Genomic DNA, 23117 nt, shown 5'->3' on the forward strand with positions numbered 1-23117 from the left:
TATACCGACAGATTGAAGCAGTTGGGACTTTTCTCCCTGGAAAAGCGGAGACTTAGAGGAGACATGATAGAAACCTTCAAGATCCTGAAGGGCATAGAAAAAGTAGACAGGGACAGATTTTTCAAATTAAAGGGCACCACAAGTACAAGGGGGCACTCGGAGAAATTGAAAGGGGACAGGTTTAGAACAAACGCTAGGAAGTTCTTTTTCACTCAGAGGGTGGTGGATACATGGAACGCGCTTCCAGAGGCTGTTGTAGACAAGAAAACATTAAATGGTTTCAAAGAAGGTTTGGATAGATTCCTAGAAGAAAAAGGGATTGAAGGGTATAGATAGGTATAGGCCACTACTCAGACAATGGGCCTGATGGGCCGCCGTGGGAGCGGACCGCTGGGCTGGATGGACCTATGGTCTTCCTCAGCGGAGGCAACTTCTTATGTTCTTACTGTACAAGTGCAGGTGTGATAAATTGACAGTGTGCCTTCTAAGTATAGATGAAGAGAAGGCTTTTGACAGGGTGCACTCGTGCTTCTGGATCGTGTTCTTGGCAAGTTTGGGGTGGGCCCCCAATTTTGAAGTTAGGCGTAGGCTTTGTATGTCTCCTCTGAGAGCGTGTATTCAGATTAATGACAACTTCATGATGTTCTCTCTGGGGAAGGGTACTAGGCAGAGCTGTCTGCTCTCCCCAGGTCATGGAACACTTTGCAGAAGAAGTGTGGCAGAACAGTAGTTTGCGAGTAGGTCCCCAGGAGTATAAGCTTATTAGGTTACACTGTAAAGTTTTGAGATTTATCTGGGATAACAAGGATCCCTGTATAGGGACAGGAAGAAGAGAGGCTTGGGGGTGCCCAACATTTATTTGTCAACTGGTTTCAAAACTATTCTTACAGAGGTGGGTGGATATTGAGCCAATTTCTGAGTACCCACAGTGTTGTTCATCTCTTGTGGCTGCCTTCCAAGTTACGTAAATTACCTGTTGACTTTTGCCCATTAGTTGTACTTTTCATCACTGGGATCACTTATAGGGGGATCCAGATCAGTACCCATCTCTTTTTACTCCTATTGCTTCTCATCCATTATTTGCTTCTGGGATTGGTCTTGGACCTTTTAGGCTCTGGGCAGCACTTGGTTTAGTTGCGTGGGGTCAGCTTTGAGATGAGACTCAGCTTGTATCATTTCCCACTCTTTCTCATGACTATTACCTACCTTTTCAAGACTAGTATGCTTATACTCAATTGATTTATTTTCTATCTGCTTCTAGGTTTAGGAAAATTCTTGGGAAAGAAGATACCTTCTTGGAGGGTCTGTTTGAAGACTTTACGGGTATTAAATGACTTATTGCTACTATATATTGGCACCTGAGGGACAATGATAAATTCCCAGGCCCGCCCAGTTCCACCCATCCCCCACCCTGTTATGCCCCAGCTCCGCCCCTGCAGCTTGTTTTTCTTTTCAAAACCTGGACAATGTGCTGGGTTTTGAAAAGCCGTCTGGACTCCCGAACATGTTATCAAAAGGAAGACATGTCCGGGGAAATCCAGATGTCTGGTAACCCTAAGAGGGGGGAGGAGCTGGGAATTAATTTTGAAGAGGAGGCTATGGAAGTTACTATGGCCCTGCTCTCCACTGTAGTCAACTTGCAGGAAACACATAAAGTTTTTTTTATTGAAGGTATTTTAATGTAAATCTCGCTGCTCTCTATACATTCACTAATTCTTATTATGTTTTTCCTTTTTAAATTTCCTGTAAACCGTGCTGAGCTCTATCTTTATAGAGAAGATGCGGTATATAAGCTTAAGGTTTAGTTTAGTTTAGTTTAGTTTACACCTGCTAATATTAATGCATGGCCATATATTCAATAAATAGAAAAAAGGCATTTTCACGGCTATGGTAAAAATGGCCTTAGCACGTGAGAAAGACCCATGCAAGTCCATTTCTTACCACAATGTAGTAAAAGGACTCCTAACTTTTGGAGTATCCCCGCTGGGGTTTGTATTTCCAATTAATTCTGTTTGGAATATTGGGTTAGACAGATTGCAATCATAAATGCACACTGCTTACTTCACTGTTCCTGAATTATGCTTCCTTTCATTCAGGAGTATGAATAAGGTGACCATACATCTCGTTTTGAACGGGACCATCCCGTTTTTGGATTCTCCTGTTGTCCACACACATAACTTCGGGACGCCGAAATGTCCCGTTTTCAGGGACAGCGTCCCTAAGTTGTAAGCATGGACAACGGGACAGGTGATCGCTTCCCCTCCCTCCCTGCTGTGCCAAAGCTAGCCTCCCTCCAGCGCCGATTAAACCCCCCCCCTCCCCCAAAGTCTGCCACTGCTGATGCTTGCTGCCCAGAAGCCTTCTTTCTGACGTCAATTCTGACATCAGAGGAAGTTCTGGGCCAGCCAGGCAGCGACGTTGGTGAGGGGGGGGTGGCGGGGCAGAGAGAAGACTTGTAGGCCTGGCGCTTGTGCAGTGCAGTTGCTGCACGTGCCTTGATGTTGCTGGGTCAGGGAAGCAGGGTGCGTGGGGGCAGGGGAAGAAGGGTGGCTTGACTTTTTGGGGGGCAGGGGAAGCAGGCTGGCTTGGCTTGTCAGGGGGCAAGGGAAGCAGGCTGTGTTGGGGAAGCAGGGTGGCTTGGCTAGGGTGTGTCGGGGGGCAGGGGAAGCTGGCTGCATCGGAAAATCAAGGTGGCTTGGCTAGGTGGCGTCAGGGAAGCAGGCTGGCTTGGCTTGACGAGGGGCAGGGGAAGCAGGCTGTGTCGTGGAAACAGGGTGGCTTGGCTTGTCGGGGGGCAGGGGAAGCAGGCTGCGTTGGGGAAGCTGGGTAGCTTGGGAAGGGCAGGGAGACAGAAAGAAAGAGAAAGAAATGAAAGAGAGGATGCACAATCAGAAAGAAGTGCAACCAGAGAGTCATGAAATCCTACCAGATAAAGGTAGGAAAAATGATTTTATTTTAAATTTAGTGATCAAAATGTGTCACTTTTGAGAATTTATATCTGCTGTCTATATTTTGCACTATATTTAATGGGATCCAGAGGATCTGCGATCTGGGGGTGGGGTGGGGCAGAGAGGGGAATGGATCCGGGGGTCCTGTCCCGTATTTGAGGAAAAAAATAAATAGTCATGTTAAGTATAAAGAACAAAAATATTTGATTTAATAGATAAATGTTATGCTCTTTTCCATTTATTCAAAAAGAAAACAAAGAAAAATGACAGGAAAAAAAAATGAGGGAGACAAAGAAAAAGATGGAGAAAATGAAAGAGAGAGATAACCAACTGCTCTTCACAAGCTCTGGCATCAGACAGGGCCGCAGAGGGGGGAGACCCTCTGGCAGTAGCCCAGGGTGAAATCCAGCGTCTTTCCCTTCCTTCCATTATCCTCTACTTGCCTGGAGTCATTGAATGACAGGCAACAAGACCGCTCTGCCGGCCACAGGTCCTTCTTCCTGCTGTGTCCTGCCCCCTGTGAAGTAACTACCTATTTTTGCATAGGCAGGACATGGCTGGAAGAAGGAGCTGTGGCCAGCAGAGCAGCCTGCCATTCAATGACCTCAGGCCAGTAGAGGAGCAGGGGACTGGGGCTATGGCTGTGATGGGCCCCTTAACAACTTTTATCCCAGGCCCAGCTGCTCTTGGTGGCTCTGGTATCAGAATGCAAAGTTATGCCTTCCGGGGACAAGGGAGGTGCTAGTAGCAGAATATGGGGACACGGCTCCTGCTGTTGAACTGGTGATGACATCATTGTTGTTGTTGAAATTGTTGCCATCCCCGGGAACCCGAAGGATCTTCAGGGAGTAATCCACTGCACTGAAGGACTGGGTGAGGGAGCCAAGTGAGACCACATCTATGTAGGGACCAAAGAACTGTGAAATATTCTTCTCTGACACTCCTCCACTGGCCTCTACCACCAACTGAGGGAATTCCAGCTTCAGAGCCTGTGCCACTGCATGAACCGCCTGCACCAGAGAAAGTGACAAATAGGTACATAGAACAAAAAGAGAAAGAGCAGAAAGGAATCAGTCCTACAGTCACATTTGATACGCTCATATATAACATTAAAGAGGGGTTAATGGGGAAAAGCAAGGCAGTAGAGGGAATAAGTGCCTGATGTACTTCACTGAAGACATGGAGAAATGCATCTGATGATCTCAAAGCAGCAAGAGTTGTGATAAAGGAGCAGCCAGAACTAAAGAAGGCAGAACCAGTAATAAACAGGAAGTGATAATGCCTTAGTGCAGTGGTCTCCAACCTTTTTCATGTAAAGGGCCACAATATGAATAAGAGAAAGTTCTGAGGACCACCAAAAGATTTCACAATGTGAATAAGAGATTTCTAGCTTACACATTTAAGCCTATACTAGTTAAATACATTATTGAAAATTATGGTTTCATCATGCAATCTTATGTGTTTTAGCAAAATTTCAGTATGGTTTCCATAATTCTCTTAACACAAGTGTTTCATGGTTTCTGTCGTTTTGTCATACTGCTGCAGTACATATGCATCTAAATATTAATCCTGACCGCTGACGTGTTCTTCAGCTGTATATACATATAGCGCAGGTACAGTTGGTCCTACACCTGCCCTAAGCCGACCTTTGTCCACACCTAGCCTATGGCAATCCTTTTTTCAGACATTTAATGCACTATCCAAGCGAGCAAGATTGAACTTAACAAATACGCAGGTCTTGAGGAACATTTCAGCCAACTGTTTGATGGCTACAATGGAGGACTTCAGTGGCCACTGGACATTAGAAACCACTGCCTTAGTACATAGCACTAGAGTGACCTCAGAATATATTACATTTTAGAGCAGTTACACCTGAATGGGGTGGGCCACAGGGGCCATAGCCCTACTGATTTTTTGACCTTCATAGTATCAGCAATCAAGGAGATGGGGGGCAGGGACGTAGCTTGGTTTGTTTGGTCTTCCCATAGAAAAAGATGTTCCATGTGCCCTGTTCTAGAGGACATAACTTCAAAAGGCTAGAGATGGTCCAGGTAAAGGCTACCAAAAGTAATAGTCAAATTAAATATGTATACATTAAAGGAAAGGAGGAAGAGGGAGAATATAATAGTTATTTAAATATCTCAAAAACAGAGCCTGGCAAATCCCAGGCATCAAGTCACCATACATCTGAAAACTGTACTGCGGAATCTTGGATTTTATGTCCCCCAAGGTTGGTTCTCAAGCCTGAATTGATTGGTACTGCCAACTCCAAAGAAACAAGGTCTCTCTGCTACATCTGAGCTATGCAGCTCTCATTAGATTTAAACTCTGCAGTGCAATGTGGTACAGGAATTCTGGTGCTTGTCTCACAGTCTAAGGCTTTGTAAACTTGAGACCACAAGACTTGCACTAGAGTTCTTCTTGTTCCATGTAGCCGAAACCTAATGAGAGTCATTTGTGCAGTGGTAGAAACAAGAGGAACTCATTTTTCTTTGGTGGTAGACATGGCAAAATGCCATTCAGACAGAAGAGGACGTAGCTCAGGTCTGATGGCTGTCTAAGGTAGAGCATGAGGGGGTTGGGACTGGTGGGGATGAACGGTAGGTTATGTCTGCTGAGGAGAAAGAAAGACTGTGAAAACATGAGAACACAAGAATAGCCATACTAGCTCAGACCAATGGTCCATCTAGCTCAATATTCTGTTTCAAACAGTGGCCAATTCAGATCACAAGTACCAAGCCTGAGAAAGAGACAGACAGGATGAGAACATGTGCAGGGGAATGACAGGATTAGGGCAGGGTGCGCGGGAGGGGGGGGGTGTGAGGGGTGGAAAGGGGGTGAAATATGGAAACTGCATGAGGGTAGTGGTAGAGTAATCATGAGAGAGAAATACTGGGTGATGGTTAGATGCAGAGGAATGATAGACAGGTGAGAAAGAGAGAGAGAAATTGTGTGAGTGCAGGGTGCAGGAGAATGAGAGAGACAGAGGAATTCAAGGAATTGTGGTACCTTTAGCCAGCTTACATTGGTGTGCCTAATCCCTCACATTGCTTAACCCCCCTCCCTCCACTCCTGCAGGTCCAGCATTTCTTCCCATCTCTCCCCATGCCCTCTGCACCCCCTCCCGGAGGGTCCTGCATCACTCTTCTCCATCCCCACAATCCTGTAATCTCTATGTGAGTTGCAGTAGTGGCATCAGCAGTCTGAAAAGTTGTTTTTACTCAGGCCCTAAGCTTTCCCTCTGCTGCATATCACCCACAGGAAACTGTATCAGAGAAGATGTGATGTGGCAGAGTGAAGACCCAAGGCCTAGCCAAAGACAGCCTGTCTTTGGTGGCAAGTCAAATGTGCGCAAGACAAAAGCGCGCGGACAATTGCGGAAGACAATTGCGCAAAATGACACTTGAGTGCAACTACAATTGAGCACAAGACACCTCAGTGCAAGATAATTGAGCGCAAGACAACTTAGCTTAGGACAACTTAGCTCAGGACAATTGTGCACAGCGAACACATGCGCAGGAACACATGCGCAGGAAATTTTAACAACACAATCACGCACAAGACGTTCACGTAAAGATGTAAGGAACATTATTGTCATATGTGATTGCGTTTTGCAGAGGGATGAAGCAGGTTAGCTTGGATCAGAGGAATAGACACTGCGGGCATAGGAAGAAGGCATTAGGGGCAACAGACCACAATACTGCAAACACAATATAGACCTGCACCCATTTACCTTGTGCTATTGTCTTGCGCTACGACTTGCGCGCAATTGTCTTGCGTGCAAATGACTATGAACCCCTGTCTTTAGTTGCTGGGAGAAGCCTTCTACTGTCTTTCTACAGATACACACTTGATTCCTTCAGAACATCTGAAATTGAAAATGGGGATGGATGGATCTAATCTAATCTAATCTAAACCTTAAGTTTATATACCGCATCATCTCCATGAGAATGGAGCTCGACACGGTTTACAAGAACTTAAAATAGTGAGTAGAGAAGAAGAAAAAGGATTACATGAACTTATGTGTAGAAGGGGGGAGAGAAAGGGGGGAAGGATAGAGCTACAATTTGCTGAAAAGCCAGGTTTTCAGTTGTTTGCGGAATAACTGAAGGGAGCTCAGGTTCCACAGCGGGGTGGTGAGGTCGTTCCAAAGACCTGTGATTTTGAAGAGAAGGGATTTTCCCAGTTTGCTTGAATAGTGGATGCCGCGTGGAGAGGGGAAGGCTAGTTTAAGCCTTTGGGCAGTTCTGGAGGAGTCGGGACTGGAGGAGTTGAAAGACAGTGGGATAAGAGTAGGCAGGATTCCGTGAATGATCTTGAAAGCCAGGCAGGAACATTTGAAATGGATTCTGGAGATTATTGGGAGCCAATGAAGTTTGGCAAGGAGTGGGGAGGCATGGTCAGACTTGCGTTTTGAGAAGATCAGTTTGGCTGCAGTATTCTGGATTAGCTGGAGTCTTAGAATATTTTTTTTTATAGATTTAAGTAGATGGCGTTGCAGTAATCTAGTTTGGAGAGGATGATGGATTGGACAAGGATGGCAAAGTGTTGTTGGCTGAAGTAGGATCTAGCTTTCCTCAGCATGTGAAGGCTGAAAAAGCATGATTTTGCCAAGGAGTTGAGGTGGTCATTGAGGGAGAGAGAAGAATCGATAGTGATACCAAGGACCTTGCATGAGAACTCGAGCTGTAGTGTATCGCCTGTGGGTAGTGTGAAAAGTGTGGGCAGGTGTTCGAATTTTGGGCCGAGCCAGAGTAGTTTTGTTTTAGATTCGTTTAGTTTCATCTGTACCGAGAGGGACCAGGCACGGAGTCTCATTATGCAAGCTGTAATGTTTTCATGGAGGTTGGTGAGGTTCTGGTCAATCTCAAGGAGGACAAGGATGTCATCTGCATAAGTGTAGATTGTTTCCAGGGGGGATAGTTGAAAGAGTTTCAGGGAGGACATGTAGATGTTAAAGAGAATAGGGGAAAGGGGTGATCCTTGAGAGACACCGCAAGATGGAGTCCAAGGAGTGGACATGGTGCCATTTGTGTTGACGGTATAGGAACGGGAGCGTAAGAAGTTTGAGAACCACATTAGGACGGTGGAGTCGATTCCAATCTCGGAAAGTTGGTAAAGTAGTATGTCGTGATGGACGACATCAAAAGCAGCGGAAAGATCGAATTGTAGTAGGACAGCGAATTTGTTACGTGAGTGTAGTTGTTGTACCTTTGAAATTAGGGAAACTAGGAGGGATTCAGTGCTAAAGCAGGGTCTGAAGCCATGTTATTCTCCTCTTTTACCGTTCATTTCTGATCTGGAGGGAAGATTTGTTATTCTTATGATATATAGTTGGAAAGTTGCTTACGCTAGTTAATCTAGATGTTCCTAATAATGGCTCTCCTGAATTATTTCATAAACTGTTTAAATCCCTAAAGTTGCACATTACTAATTCAATTTGTGTAGAAGGAGACTGTATTTACGGAACGAGACAAATTAAATGTACAGTTTAGCTGCACTGTTTCAGCAAAAGCAATTTTGTATTTCAGGAAAGAATTAATTTATTTGACATGATGAGAGCAAACCATTTCTTTCATTCAGCTGATCAAAACAACCCAGTCCTCAGGGAACCCCAAGCTAGCCTGGTTTTCCACAGGTAATATGTATAAGATGTATTTGCAAACAATGGAGACAGTGCATGCAACTATATTTCATGCATATTCAGCGTAGATAATCAGATTGGTTTGGCTTTCTGTATGCTGTGGAACACAGTACTATTGGATATATTAATCTTTGAGATCATGCAGCTGTTATCTTTCAACTAAAGGATACAAACAGGGAAAAAACTTCCTGATAGTGGTCCTTTAAGAGGCCATTGTTATCTAACCCAGGAGTTCTCAACCCAGTCCTTGGAGCACACCTAGTAAGTTAGGTTTTCAGAATATCCACAATGAATATACATGAGATAGATCTGCATACGATGGAAGGCAATGCATGCAAACCTATTAATTGTAGGTATTGTGAAAACCCGAGTACCTAGGTGTGTCCTGAGGACTGGATTGAGAACTCCTGATCTAACCCTTTGTATAAGGAAAAGTTGACAGCTGCCTGGTTAGAGTATATTCAATTAAATCGTAATAAAGACACTTGTATTTATACAATTTGGGATGCAGCGAAAGCAGACCTTAGATGACAAATTTCTTCCTACTGGTGGGGCTGCCTGGCTTTTCTCCCTTAAGACTTGCCTCTAATTAATGAATTCATAATTTGTTTGCCTTTATGAAGAGACTCACTCAAGGCAATATACAGCAGTACAGTTCAACATAAAACTTACAATTTTGTTAAAAGCATAACAATAGTAAAATGATCAAATATAAACATAAAGAGAAAGAGTGAGGTAAACTCAAAATCAGCAAATTGAAACTTAATAATAGGACTATCATGAAACAGTATAAAAAATATATATATTTAACAGCACTGAAATTGAAATAACAGAGATATAATATAATGTCAGCATAATACTCGTCTAGTAAATATTAGTAAACAGTGATCAGGTTCAGGGCAATGGCATTTAGACCCTGATGAGTGAGAGAAATGGCCAATTATAAGAGTGATATAGCCTTCAAATAAGTGTGACACATCTAATATAATAAAAGCCTAAGCCGCGCATGCACACTCCCATCGCGTGTTCCGTTTTCCATTCACTGTAGGGCACCGCAGATAGGAGTGCGCATGCGTGCAAAACACTCTCCCCCCCCCGAGGCAGATGTCAGCCGCGGCGCCTGCAGGCCGCTACGGCTGTCGGCGGTTGCAGGCTGCGCTAGCCGAGCACGGATGACATTTCAAAATAAACTCTCCCCCCCCCCCCGAGGCAGATGTCGGCCATAGGGGGAGCAGGGAATAGGGAGGGGTGCTGCTGGACAGGGAGGAGGTAAGGGCTGCTAGCACCCGTTAATGTAACGGGCTAAACAACTAGTTCCTAAATAATGAGACAGCTTCTCTGGTGATGGTTCACAGGCCCATACTGAATTTTATTACTAGAGCTGCTGCTGTGGGCCTAAATCTGGGCCTGGTGACACTATAGGTAGGGGAAACTTGGCAGTGGGCAAAGAGGCCCTTATCTCATAAATTCTTTACAATTATGTAGAATCTCAGAGGTTTCAACACCAAACCCAATCTTCTCAATTTTACTCTTAAGCCAAGCTATTCTTCTGATCCCTCTAGGACAGCAGTTCTCAACCAGTATGTTGTCAACAGCTGAAAGGTGTGTCACCAAAAATTTGACAGACAGCATGCTTGTGCTTTTCTTAACAACCTGTGTGCTGCAGGTTGGGAAGAGTTGAGAATCAGAAATCTCCATAACAGGTCCCTACTTCTGTCATTAGATTCAAAACAAAATGTTGCAGCTCACCCCTCTCTTCCACCCTGGCAGTCACCACCATTGTGTCTGTATTTCCCTTGTATCACAATTTAATGAAACATAAGGGGGTTGTCTTTGTTCAGCTGAAAATAGTAGTGTTTAGTGTGTCACACAGATGAATATTGTCTGTCAGGTAGGGCTGTAGCAAGCTATGTGCAGGCAGTGTGGCCACACAGGGTACAACAGAAGTAAGGGCTCAGACTTTGTGTCCTGTCCATTGCCTTTCCTGCTTGGCTGCAACGCAGTGGGAGAGATAGGAGCTCTAGGGAGCATGGTGCACATGGTGTGTTTCCAGCTTGGAATAGTCCTGCCGTCAAGCGTGTCACAACAGAAGAAAGATTGAGAACTACTGCCCTAGGATGAGGAAGAGACACATACTTACCTGTGGAGAAAAGTTATCTAACATTACAATGTCAGCTCCAGCTTGTGCTGCCTCTCGAGCCTCCTCCAGGGAACAGCATTCCACCTCTATCTTCAGGGGGAAGCCTCCTACCTTCTTAGCATCTTGAACTGCCTATGAGGAGAACAGAGGGAGGCAGGAAATGTTAGAGTCTCTACCCTTCTACCTCCCAGAGAGCTAAAAGAGATTTCTCTTTCCCGAGCCACAATCCAGTCAGGTTTTCAGGATTTCCCCAATGAATATGCAATTGGACTGCAGCCCTCGTTCCCCACCCTCTCACCCTTCCTGCAGGCCTTTCTAACTCTTTCTCAGGGGCCGATGCTCAAAACCTAATGCCAGCATTAGAGGGCAATTAGTGCCTGACTAGTGCACACGATAATGTGCGCAGAATGTTCAAAGGATTCTAGCAAGGCAAACAATGTGGGTACCAAAGATCACCACAAATCATATTTAAATGTACTCAAATGGATATTAATGAGGTAATTTGGTATCCCCACCCAATGCTCAGAGAACAGTGCAGAAACTTACTGCCAGCTTGGAAAAGCCATTGAAGATTTTGAAAAGAGAATTTCTCACTTTAAACGGCTGGTTTTGTCTTCAATTAGCTATAAATGCTGATAATGAGAAACAAATGTGTTCAAGTGCAAGCACACATTGACACCTGTTTTTCTGCACTTAACCCTGAGCCTCTCAAGTGAAAACAAATTTTGGAAAGCTTATATTAAAGGCTCAGAAGAACAGCACCAATGTGTGCTTGCAGTTCCGGTTTTGCATACGCATACGAGCTGCGCTTACTGCAAAACTCTTGTGCATGTGCGCCAGGCACATTTCTCCTCCTTGCTTTCAGTTTTATAACACACATATAACTTGAATGCCATTTGCTTTGAGCATTGGAAAACTAGGTTTCTGTGTTGCTCTTGCCCTATGGGGTTTGCAATGTTGGTTTTAGCACCAGATCTTTGAGCATTGGGGTATCAGTACATACACTTTCTTCTAATCCAGTGCCTTCCCCTGTGACTTTTTATCATACTGTTTCAGTACTGATCCCTTCCTGCCATACTGTGTTCCTCTCCTGTTAGCACTGTTTACCTTATCCAGTGTGGATTGCATCCCTCTCAGGTTTTATCCCTATTCCCGATGTGCTTTTTCTCACCTGAGTCATGTTCCCAATGCAGGAAATGTGGTTGTCTTTCAACATCACCATCCCACTGAGGTTGAAACGGTGTGTGGAAGCTCCACCCACCAGCATACCATATTTCTCAACCAGCCGGAAACCAGGTGTCGTCTTCCTAGTCCCAGCAACCTCCCCATCCCATCCAGCTGCTTGGGCCATCTCTGCCACCTTGCGAGAGGCTGTAGCAATCCCACTGCAGCGAGCCAGACAATTCAGAGCCACCCGCTCCCCAAGCAGCAGGCGCCGAGCTGAGCCCATCACTCGGGCCACAGTGGTCACAGGTTCGAGCCATACCCCCTCAGACTGCAGCCATTCAACAGAACAATCTAGCTCCTGAAAAATTGCATTAAAGAATGGAACTCCTGCCAACACCCCAGCGGACTTGCAGAGCAGGACTGCAGTCTTCTCCTTGTCACCAACCACATATCCTGCATGATCAAAGCCAGGTGTGTCTTCTTGGAGCCAGTCCTGAGCCAGCTTCTTCAAAGACACAGGGTGAAGGACATGGCACAGTTCTCTAGTGGAGGCCATGGGTATTGCAAACTGAAAAACATAAGCCAATATTCAAGTTACAGTCCCTGTCATGCTCAAAAAGAGCAAATTAGATCAAAATGGTTAATAACACCCTATTCTAGGATTGTTTTCCTTTTCTACAAATTAAGCATTAAATAATTACCAGGAGATGACTGAAAGTGGGTCCAGAGGACACAACATTTGTGGTTAGCATTAGGTACGTTAAAAGGTCCTATACCTGTGGAAGGGCATAATCAAAAGATATGTCTAAGTCCAATTCAGACATATGGTGCTAGATGCCCAAAGTCAGCAGGGGGAAAATGTCCATTTTCGAAAAATACGTCAAGAATTTTTTTTTTTTTTTTTGAAAATTGTCTATCTGGATGTCCAGACCGCCAGTACCTCTATATACCACACTGTCGATCAAAAATTTGTCCAAGTCCCAAACGCCCAGAACAAGATAATTTGGACATGAGAGGAGCAAGCATTGTGATGGACTGGCCACCCAGACATGGCAACAAAGCAGTGGGGCACCTTACAGGGCACTGCTGTGAACTTCACAAAAAGGGTGCTACATAAACATCTTACCAGAACTCCATTATAGGTTATGGTGAGCCCCCAAAACACACTATACCTATCTGTCTACAACCCCAATAGCCTTTATGGCTGCAGGTGGCAACTATATGGCAGTAGACTAGGGTTTGGGGAGGTTTTGGTGGGCTCACATTTTCCATCATGAATGTAGTGGTTAGAGTGGCTTATGGGCCTGGGTCCTCCTCTCTATGGTTCACTAGCCCACCCCCAGGCTACTTAAGACATCTGTATACAGCTCTACTAGGCTTTCCTATAGCAGGTGCTGATGTTCCGGAGACAAGTATGTACTATTTTATTCTGATATTTGTGGCAGTGTGAGGGGATCAGTGAACACTGGAGGAGTGTGTGGGGGTCTTTACACTGTCTCTGCAGTTGTAATCTGGTCACTTTGGATACCTTTTTGCTACTTATACCTGCTTTTACATTGTCTAAGTCACAACGTAAATGTTTAGTCCAGGAAGTCTCATGAAACATTATCCCTGCAGGACGACTAAGTCTAGGTCGGCTCACATCCTGCCCAAATACCACCCTAACCACTCCTCCAGATATATCCCTTTCAGATCTGGGCACACAGCAGAATTCAGAGGCCTAAAAAGTCCCTAGATATGTCCATAAATTTGGTTTGATTATCGGCACTTGGACGACCTGGGTGGGTTTTTAGACGTGTTTAAATTTTGATTATGAGCCCCATACTGTATAGGTATTTAAGAGGGAAGAGTTTAAAAAACAAATTAATGCTTGTTTGGGAAAGGGATTTGGGAGAATTAAGCACTTGGGAGTGGAAATATATCTTTAGGAAAATACAAAAGGGCTCTATATGTGTTTTAATTAGTGAAAATGCTTACAAAGTGGTCACTTGCTGGTATCTCACTCCTAATAAGTTGAAAGCAATATTTTCAATTACTGTTACAGACCTATGCTGGAAGTGCAGAAGGGAACAAGGAACTTTTTATCATATCTGGTGGACCTGTGATCAGATACAACAATTTTGGGATCGCTGGAGGAGCCTTCGCCTTAGGCCGCACCAGGGAGGCGAAGGACCGCTCGTGTTCCGAGAGACGTTTGGTAGCCGCCTCGTTGGAGTCATCAAACAACTCGTTCCCCGAGCAAGGAAAGTTTGCCAGATGATCTTGCAAGTTGGGATCTATATCCACTATGCCCAGCTAGGCCAGGCGGTGCATAGCCACCGCAAAGGCCGTAAGCCTAGAGGACAACTCAAAGGCATCATATGTGGCTTGGAGCATAAAGAGGTGAATCTGAGAAAGTGTCTCCTGAAGCCATCGGAACTCTGGCAGGCAGTGAGCAGCCAAATCAGAATGGAAAGACAGCATGGTCTTAATGCAGTGTTTAAAGTAGGACGTAAAGTTGAAGTTATAATTTAGGACCCTATTGGCCATCATTGAGTTCTGGTAAAGATGACGGCCAAACTTGTCCATGGTACGCCCCTCCCTGCCCAGAGGGACAGCAGCATAGACCTTGGATGGGTTAGATTTCTTCAAAGAAGACTCTACAACCAAGGACTGATGGGACAGCTGCGCTTTCTCAAACCCCTTACAAGAAACCGTCCGATAGCGAGATTCCATCTTTGAAGGGATAGCAGGAATGGCATAAGTGGTCTCCAGATTCCTGAAAACAGTTTGTTTTAAGACTGGATTCAGCGGGAGACACAAACATTCCCTGGGCAGATGAGGAAGCTCCATCTCCGCCAAATATTCTGGGGTATATCGGGATTCAGACTGGAGATCCAGCTGAAGAGCCTTACCCATGTCAAAGACGAACTTGGTAAAGGAGGAAGCCTTGGAAGAGGAAGGCCCCTCTGGAGGCGAAGAGGATCTAGACCTCGGATCAGCTGAGAAGGAAGGGGAAGCCTCCCTAGAATATTGAGCAGGCATATCCGTGTCCAGTAATAGGGACACCGAGGATGCTCTGCTATGCAACGATGGAGGAGTCAAAGAGTGCCTACATTTGAGCAGCCTCGAAGGAGAAGACCCAGGAGTCCGAGGAATGGAAACCCATGGGGCATGCCTCGGAGAGCCCGGGGAGGAAGGAACTCTCCCGAACGGCCTTGATAAGGGGGTCCTCGACTTCGACTTGCCTCTACTCGGAGACCTAGGAGGCATGGAAGACTGCCGAGATCAAGACCCATGCCCAGGCTGCACAGAGGCTTCGACGGACCTCGAGACCTGAGGCACTAGAGACCAACCCCTCCGAGGAAGGGAGTCCTTCAGCTGCTTAGAGGGCAGGTGCCTCAAGGACGAGGCAAGCTTAGCATGCTGCCTCGATCGAGGCTTAACGGCCGGTGACTCAGGCCTTGAAGGATGAGGAGTCACTCGAGGACAACCGGCGAGACCGGCAAGGCTTGTTCCGAGGAGCCTTGGTAGAATGCTCAGGCTGGTTCGCAGGGAGCAGGGGTAAGGCAGGGGCAAGCTGGGCCAAGACAGACGAAATTTGTGTGGTCATGATGGCCTTCAGCATGTCCTCGAACATGGGCACCGAGACCAATGAATCTGGTCAGACAGGTGCAACAGTGCGCTCCAATGAGGGTGACCTCGAGGAAGAGTATTTGCTATGTTTGGAGGCACGCTTGGAGGGAGGTCTTTTAGTGGCTTGCATGACAGCACTTGTTGCCTGGACTGCCTGTGACTCCGTGGAAGGCTTCTTCGGTAGTGAACCTGAAAGAGGAAGAGGAGACTTACCCGAAGACAGGGTCTTAACGGGCAAGGCTGACTGGGCTTTTGAAGCCAGGGGCGACTTGATCGAGGTTGAGGCCCTTGAGGCTGAGGTCGCTACCGGGACCGAGGATGAGGCTGAAGTTGAGGTCTTGTCCTCCAGCTGCTCCATAGCGCCGAAGAGCTCGAGTATCCGGGCACGCCGCCTACAAAGGGCCAGCGGTTGAAGAGTGGCACAGTGCGGACAGGACTCGGTCCGATGGTCGGAACCCAGGCATTGAATGCACCAACGATGAGGGTCAGTAATGGAGATCACCCGACCACACTGTGTGCACTTCTTAAACCCGGTGACAGCCGGGACATAGAGAAGAAGGCCAGCCGCGGCCGAATGAGGCCAGGCAGCCTGGGTGAAACCCGGAGGCTCCCGGGTCCCGGAAGAAAATAACAAAAAGGTGGTTTTGGGTTTTTTTTTTTAGACGCGTCACACAGCAACTAACCCATACAAAACAACAAAGCAAGCCGCGGTGCAAGAAGGCACTTAGTAAATGCGCAGAGCTGAGAAACAGGGCTTCTTGGCTCCATGGAAAACTAAGAACTGAGGCCACGCTGAGGAGACGCGCGCCCTGACTCAGGCGGGAGGGCACTTGCGCATGCGTGGTGTAGTACTCACAAACTTTGAAGATCTTCAAGCAAGTTTGCTTGCGAGACTGTTCGCTACAGGGCTTCGTGGATGACGTCACCCACATGTAGAGAATATGCTGCCTGCTTGTCCTGCGATAATGTCCTTTTATGGATTAAGAATTGGTTGAAAGACAGAAAACTGAGAGTGGGTTTAAATGGCCAATATTCTCGATGGAAAAGGGGAAATAGTGGGGTTCACAATAAATCTCTCTCTCTAAAAAAACAAATGATCTCATTTAATTCTTGAAGTATCCACTACACTATGAGGGAAACTACTTTTGAAGGGAAACCACTTTTAAAAGGAGGAAAATGCCTCAAATCTGCCACCAGAACTTATCTTGCTAGCAGACTTAAAAAGGAAAACACCCCATCAGCTGAAAAAAACCTCCTTCCTCCCAATTTTCTCTTACAATATTCTGAAATATTCAATTTTAACTCATAATGTCCTGCACATACACTTGACGCTTACAAATCTATACATTCTTCATGCATTGTGCAACGTGCATCAGAGATCGTTTTACTTATCTTATGAAGTGTTCTAAGAATTTCAACTGCACTTTAGAACACTTCATAAGATAAGTAAAATGTTCTCTGATGCACGTTGCACAATGCATGAAGAATGTATAGATTTGTAAGCGTCAAGTGTGTGTACAGGACGCTATGAGTTAAACTTGAACATTTCAGAATATTATAAGAGAAAATTGGGTGGAAGGAGGTTTTTTTCAGCTGATGAGGTGTTTCCCCTTTTAAGTCTGCTAGCAAGATAAGTTCTGGCAGCAGACAGGGATCTGAGGCTTTTTCTTCCTTTTAAAAGTGGTTTCCCTCATAGTGTAGTGGATACTCTCCCCTTCTCCTTTTATAAAACTGTAGCATGGTTTTTAGCACCAACCACGATGGTAACAGTTCTGACGCTCATAGGAATTTTATGAGCGTCAGAGCTGTTACTGCTGCGGCCAGCGCTATAAACCATGCTATGGTTTTGTAAAAGGGGGAAGGGGTAAATTAGATTTTTTTTTTTTTTTTTTTTGCGAGAGAGAGATTTATTGTGGATATTTTGATTTTTTTCTCAATCTGTTTATATTTTTTTACTTAAATAGTGGGGTTCCCCAGGTGTCTGTGATGGGACCACTACTTTTTAACATATTTATGCATGGCCTTCATCATAAGGTGTATGGGGACAGACTTAAAGATCTCAATATGTATACTTTAGAGCAGGGGTGTCCAATCTGCAGCTCAAGGGCTGCATACGGCCCAGTGAAATATTTTGTGCGGCCCTGGTCGAGGGTGATGCAGTGTTTTCCTCTGCTGCCCTCAGGTGTCTTGCCGGCTCCCTCCTCTGTCTTGCTGCAGCGTTTGCGCATTTGTGCGGCCCCAGAAACATTTTTTTCGTCCAATACGGCCCAGGGAAGCCAAAAGGTTAGACACCCCTGCTTTAGAGGAAAGGCGGGTGAGGGAAGATATGATAGAGATGTTTAAATATCTATGTGGCAAAAATGTGCATGAGTCGAGTCTCTTTCATTTGAAAGGAAGCTCTGGAATGAGAGGGCATAGAAAAAGTTGAGGTGATAGGCTCAGGAGTAATTTAAGGAAATACTTTTTTACAGAAAGGGAGGTAGATATGTGGAACAGTCTCCTGAAAGAAGTAGTGGAGACAGAGACTGGGTCTGAATTCAAGAAGGTGTGGGATAGGCACGTGGGATCTTTTAGACAGAGGAAGAGATAATGGTTACTGCAGAAGGGCAGACTAGATAGGCCATTTGGCCTTTATCTGCCATCATGTTTCTATGATTTAGAGATAGGAATAACTAGTGAGATAATTAAATTTGTTGATGACATAAAGTTGTTCAAAGTTGTTAAATTGAAAGAGGATTCTGAAAAATTGCAAGAGGACTTTGAAAGACTGGAAGACTGGGCATTAAAATGGCAGATGAAGTTTAATGTGAGCAAGTGCAAAGTGAAGTATGTGGGAAAGAGGAATCCGAACTATAGCTACATGATGCTGGGTTCTATGTTAGGAATCACTGTCCAGGAAAAGGATCTACGTGTCATTGTTGAGGATACGTTGAAACCCTCAGCTCAATGTGTGGCAGTTGTAGCTAAGAAAGCAAATAGAATGTTAGCAATTATCAGGAAAGGAATGGAAAACAAAGATGAAAATGTTATAATGCCTTTGTATTGCTCTATGATGTGTGCAGTTCTGTTTGCTGTACCTCAAAAAGATATAGCGGAATAAGAAAAGTACAGAGAAGGGAAACGAACATGATAAAAGGTTTGGGACGCCTTCCCTATGAGGAAAGGCTTAAATGGCTCTTCAGCTTGGAGAAGAGATGGCTCAGGGGTGATATGATAAATGTCTATAAAATACTGAGTGGAGTGGAAAGGGTAGATGTGAAATGCTTGTTCACTCTTTCCAAAAATACTAGGACTAGGGGGCATGCGATGAAACTACTAAGTAGTAGATTTAAAACAAACTGGAGAAAATATTTCTTCACACAATCTGTAATTAAACTCTGGAATTCGTTGCCGGAGAATGTGGTGAAATCAGTTAGCTTGGTGGGCTTTAAAAAGGTTTGAATAATTTCCTAAAAGTTCATAGGCCATTATTGAGATTGCTTTGGCGAAATCCACTGCTTATTCCTAGGATAAGCAGCATAAAATCTGTTTTATTACTTGGGATCTAGCTAGGTACTTGGGACCTGGGTTGGCCAATATTGGAAACAGGATACTAGGCTTGATGGACCTTCGGTCTGTCCCAGCATGGCAAGTTTTATGTTCTTGTATTATGTTAGATTGGGGTCCACAATCCAGAAAGACCCCAAGTTCTGCCTATTAGATCTGGGACTTGGTAGAGGACTTAAATGACAGTGCAGACTGAGGTGAACGGGCTTGGCATTTGCTAAGTAGGAGACTGCAGCCCATCTCTGGGACCCACTTTGCAAGACTAGTTCCTCTGTTTGAAATTGGTTGCATAAATGCAATAACTTATGGATAAGCATAAGACAGTGTCTTGCAAACTTTTTCGACACTAAACCTAATGTCCCCACCTCGAGACATCCGGAAGTGTGCTGGTATCTGCATGATGATGTCACATGCATGTGTGACGTCAATGCGCCAACGTCAGCGCATGCACATAGGCCCTTCAAATGGGCCTTGCACCGAGAGAAAGACCTGTGCTGGAGAGAAGGGCCAGCAGAGAGAAGAGGTGCCGGCGTCGGGAGATTGCTTACAGGACATGCCTCTCTTTGCGAGAGGCACGTCCTGTAGACAGTCAGCTAGTGCCGGCACCTCTCCTCTTCCCCACACCTGAAATCTCAGGAGACACATTGGTGTGCTGCGGCACACAGTTTGCGATACACTGGTATAAGAGTTGCTGTGACCCTTCAGCTGCTGTGACCTCCCGTGACAGTCTGAGGCAACAGCAACTGGGAATCACTCTTGCCTGGAAGAAGTACCAATTAACATCACTTAAGGGCTATTTTTGATATTGAAAGCCAATTGGCACTTAATTTAACTTAAACGCATAACTGGCACTATTCTATAACTTGTGCACCCAAATCTGTGTGCTAGACAGATATTCGCGTACCCAAGTTTATAGAATCTGAGGTACATGCTTGTGTGCAATTTTCAAAAACAGCCCCTGTAGCTGCAGGTACCTTAATCCTTTATTGCCCAAGGTACAAAATAAGTACCTATATATATGTAAACTGCTTTGGGTGTAGTTGTATAAATAGAAAAAGGCGGTATACAAAAGTTCCAATCCCTTTCCCTTTCCCCATGAACTTTGCACCAGTTCTGAAGGAGAAAGCACTAACATACTTTCCATTTTAAAACCACCTGGAGAAAAGGCTCTTACAGATACAGGCATCAGAATGGGGTAAACCATTGAGACAACTTTTTGCCCCAGCATCAACAAATAGGTAGCTTGGAGAATTAGCAACAAAGGTGTTCCCCTGTTCTTGCCCACAGAATTCACACCCTTTTTCTATGGGAACTGCTCTTTTAAAACAACATGCATTGTTTTGAAAATGCACTATTATTGCCTCAAGCCCTCAAACAACCAAAGCCTTGAGTATTCCTGGGCAAAATTCATGTGTTGTTGATCCCTGTATCGGTACTAGAGGTCTGTACGGGAACGGGGATCCCCCCCCCCTAGGTCTACAGGACTCCCGCAGGGATCCTCTCCAGGTCTACGGGACTCCCGCGGAGATCCCCCCCCCCCAGGTCTATGTGACTCCTGCAGGGATCCCCCCCAGGCTCATGGGACTCCCATGAGGATGGGACTGGGGTTCCCAAGGCCTGGAAAGAGAATTAGTAGAAGATAGACAAAAGCAGAAACTGGGACCAAGGTGATGGAAAAACAAAATGTCCCACCAAGGAGATGTTAATTTTGAGGGGGGGAGGTGGCTAAGCTCAAACTGGGAGGCCCAGCCCACTCTCATGGTTATGCCACCAATTGTGTTTAGTACAAAATGAAGTATTTGCTGAGTTCAGTTTTGGCACATTTTTCTTATGCATCCATTGTCCTGAAAAGTGCCTTTCTCAATTCTGTTTTAAATCATTTTGATGCTGTATTGTTTTATTCTTTACTCATTGCTACATTAAAAACCATATGTGGATCTTGGATGGGCCTCTCACAAGTTACCTATACCAGATGGTGGAACCAGATTTGTTCGCTCTACAGATATGAGCTTTATAAAATCCAATTCATTTATTGTAACAAGAAATGGTGGACCCTACAGTCACATGCTAATGATGTATGCATCTCTTATTTCTGTTCACTGTTATTTGTTTATATTGTATTTTATTGTTGGTTTAAATAAACTAAGACTTAAAAAAAATTTAAAACTGTCAGAAGTAATTGCTGCTTTTTATGGGGACAGCAAACTTTTAGGGGGACGGGCGGGGACAGAGGAGATTCCTCACAGGGACGGAGGGGATTCTTCACAGGGACGGGAGGGGATTCTTCACAGGGTCGGGCGGGGATGGAAGGGAGTCCTCACGGGGTCGGGCGGGGATGGAAGGGATTCCTCACGGGGTCAGAGGGGATTCTGGTTGGGACGGGCGGGATTTCTATCCCCGCGCAACTCTCTAATCTGTACCTGTGGAAAGGGCAGACAAATTCCAGACAGGTAAATAATAGATGCTTTCACTATCCACAGCATGTCCCTTTCCATGGAAATAATTCCTCTTAGTAATTTAATAATGTAACAATTGTATTTTCAGTTAGTAAGGTGAACAGAAAAAGAGTTGAAGCTAGGTTTGATTCCTGACCTTATTTTATATATTTGTCTTTTTCTCCTGGTACAATTTTCACTTAATACTGTGAAGATTTTATATTATTTTCTTAACTTACTGTTCCTCAACTTGCAGAATTAAAAAGAAACAAATGTATATATTTAGCAAAACTCTTTTAATTTTCTCAAGGTTAATATTTTAGACTTGTTTTATACATATTTATGTTACTACAGTATGCAAGTAAGGGATTTTTAGCCATTATTCCATTTGGTAAAGTTTGACCCAGGACAAAATTTTTACATTCAGCGTGACAATGGCTGTCTTACCTTTTCAGCTTCTTGGTCAAAATGTCTCTGCAGATTGTCCCATTTTGCTGTAAAAACAAACACAAAACCCCACCAGGATAATGTTGTGCTATTTTCTCTGGTAAAACAAGTACAAAGTCCAGACGACGGGGAACAAAAGTTACAAAGATCCTGTGTTGGATTTTTAACCGAGTCTTATCTGAATTCCTCCCTCCCCCCTCCCTTTTTTTTTTTTTTGTTACTGTACAATCTGGACGTTTTCTGATGGTATGAAAATTTTCTACCTGAATGCGCAGAGGTTGAAAATACTAAAGGAGACTCAAGCAAAATGGAGAATGAAAGGACTACAAGTACTGGGAAACGACTCCAGAAAAATTCAAAACTTTGCCTGTTGATTCAGGGGCTACCAGCGGAACTACTGCAAAAGTAATGAAAGAGTTAAACTTTAAAGAGAGTGGGGGGTAGAGAGAGCTGGCAGGGTTTAAAGTACAGAGTGTAGGCAGCCCACAATAAACCCTTTGTTTCTGGGTTGTTCAGGTTTCGCCTAGGAACTTTTGTTTACTTATCTTCCCAAGGATAAAAATTGATTTTGCCATCACTTAACTACCACATGAGGGGTCTTTAACATGTTTTGCTAACTCAGAAATAGCAAATAGGTTTCCTCATAGGGGTTCCATATGGCTCCAGAAAAAAAAGAGGACGGATTGACACATCCGGGTTTTACTTCCATTGCTTTCAATGGAAGTAAAACCCGATTGTCTCAATCCGTCCTCTTTGTTCTTTAGCCATATGGTAACCCTGCAAGTTTTACTATACACATATTAAGACGTATTTTGTCTAAGTTTCCTTCCATATTTTCAACCTCTGTGGTATCAAATTTAAATGCACGTCTATCTCTCCATTCTCCAGATCCAATAGCAGAAGACTGACTTGTCTGCTAAGTTTTCGTGTTAAACTCTGTGTGTCTTTAAAAGAAAAGAGCGGATTGATGTTGGATTATGATTGGCTATAATTTTCCCCACCCCCATCCTGTGATCACAGCTTCCTGTGATGGGAGGGCGGAAGACACACTTCATTTTGTAGTGCTTGCGAAGGCTATGTATAATTACATGATGCTTATTGCTTAGGTCGGTGAGAGACTGGGAAGTCGGAAATAAATAAGGGAGGACATGTGGCTGAGAATGGAGGAGAACTGA

General features: G+C 44.7%; 1 protein-coding gene across 1 annotated transcript; it reads right to left on the reverse strand.

The window, feature by feature from the left end:
• Nucleotides 1-3128: 3128 nt before the first annotated feature.
• On the reverse strand, nt 3129-22546 carry QPRT (quinolinate phosphoribosyltransferase). The gene is made up of 5 exons (XM_033944347.1): nt 22206-22546; nt 21943-21989; nt 11904-12467; nt 10733-10864; nt 3129-3958 (listed from the first exon to the last, which is right to left on the reverse strand). Exons 3-5 carry the CDS (start codon nt 12453-12455, stop codon nt 3650-3652), a joined length of 993 nt encoding a protein of 330 aa, XP_033800238.1. The 5' UTR covers nt 12456-12467; nt 21943-21989; nt 22206-22546; the 3' UTR covers nt 3129-3649.
• Nucleotides 22547-23117: the final 571 nt, after the last annotated feature.

Source organism: Geotrypetes seraphini, chromosome 5 (assembly GCF_902459505.1).
Source record: "Geotrypetes seraphini chromosome 5, aGeoSer1.1, whole genome shotgun sequence".
In the NCBI taxonomy this organism is placed as follows: domain Eukaryota; kingdom Metazoa; phylum Chordata; class Amphibia; order Gymnophiona; family Dermophiidae; genus Geotrypetes; species Geotrypetes seraphini.

What these genes read in the sequence shown, in the direction of transcription:
- QPRT (XM_033944347.1), bottom strand. Translation starts at nt 12,455, where the DNA reads ATGGCCTCCACTAGAGAACTGTGCCATGTCCTTCACCCTGTGTCTTTG. An exon ending in GCATTGGGAACATGACTCAG is followed by an intron (nt 10,865 to 11,903) that starts GTGAGAAAAAGC and finishes TTCTCCTCATAG; the next exon opens with GCAGTTCAAGATGCTAAGAA. An exon ending in TAGATAACTTTTCTCCACAG is followed by an intron (nt 3,959 to 10,732) that starts GTAAGTATGTGT and finishes TCTCTGGTGCAG; the next exon opens with GCGGTTCATGCAGTGGCACA.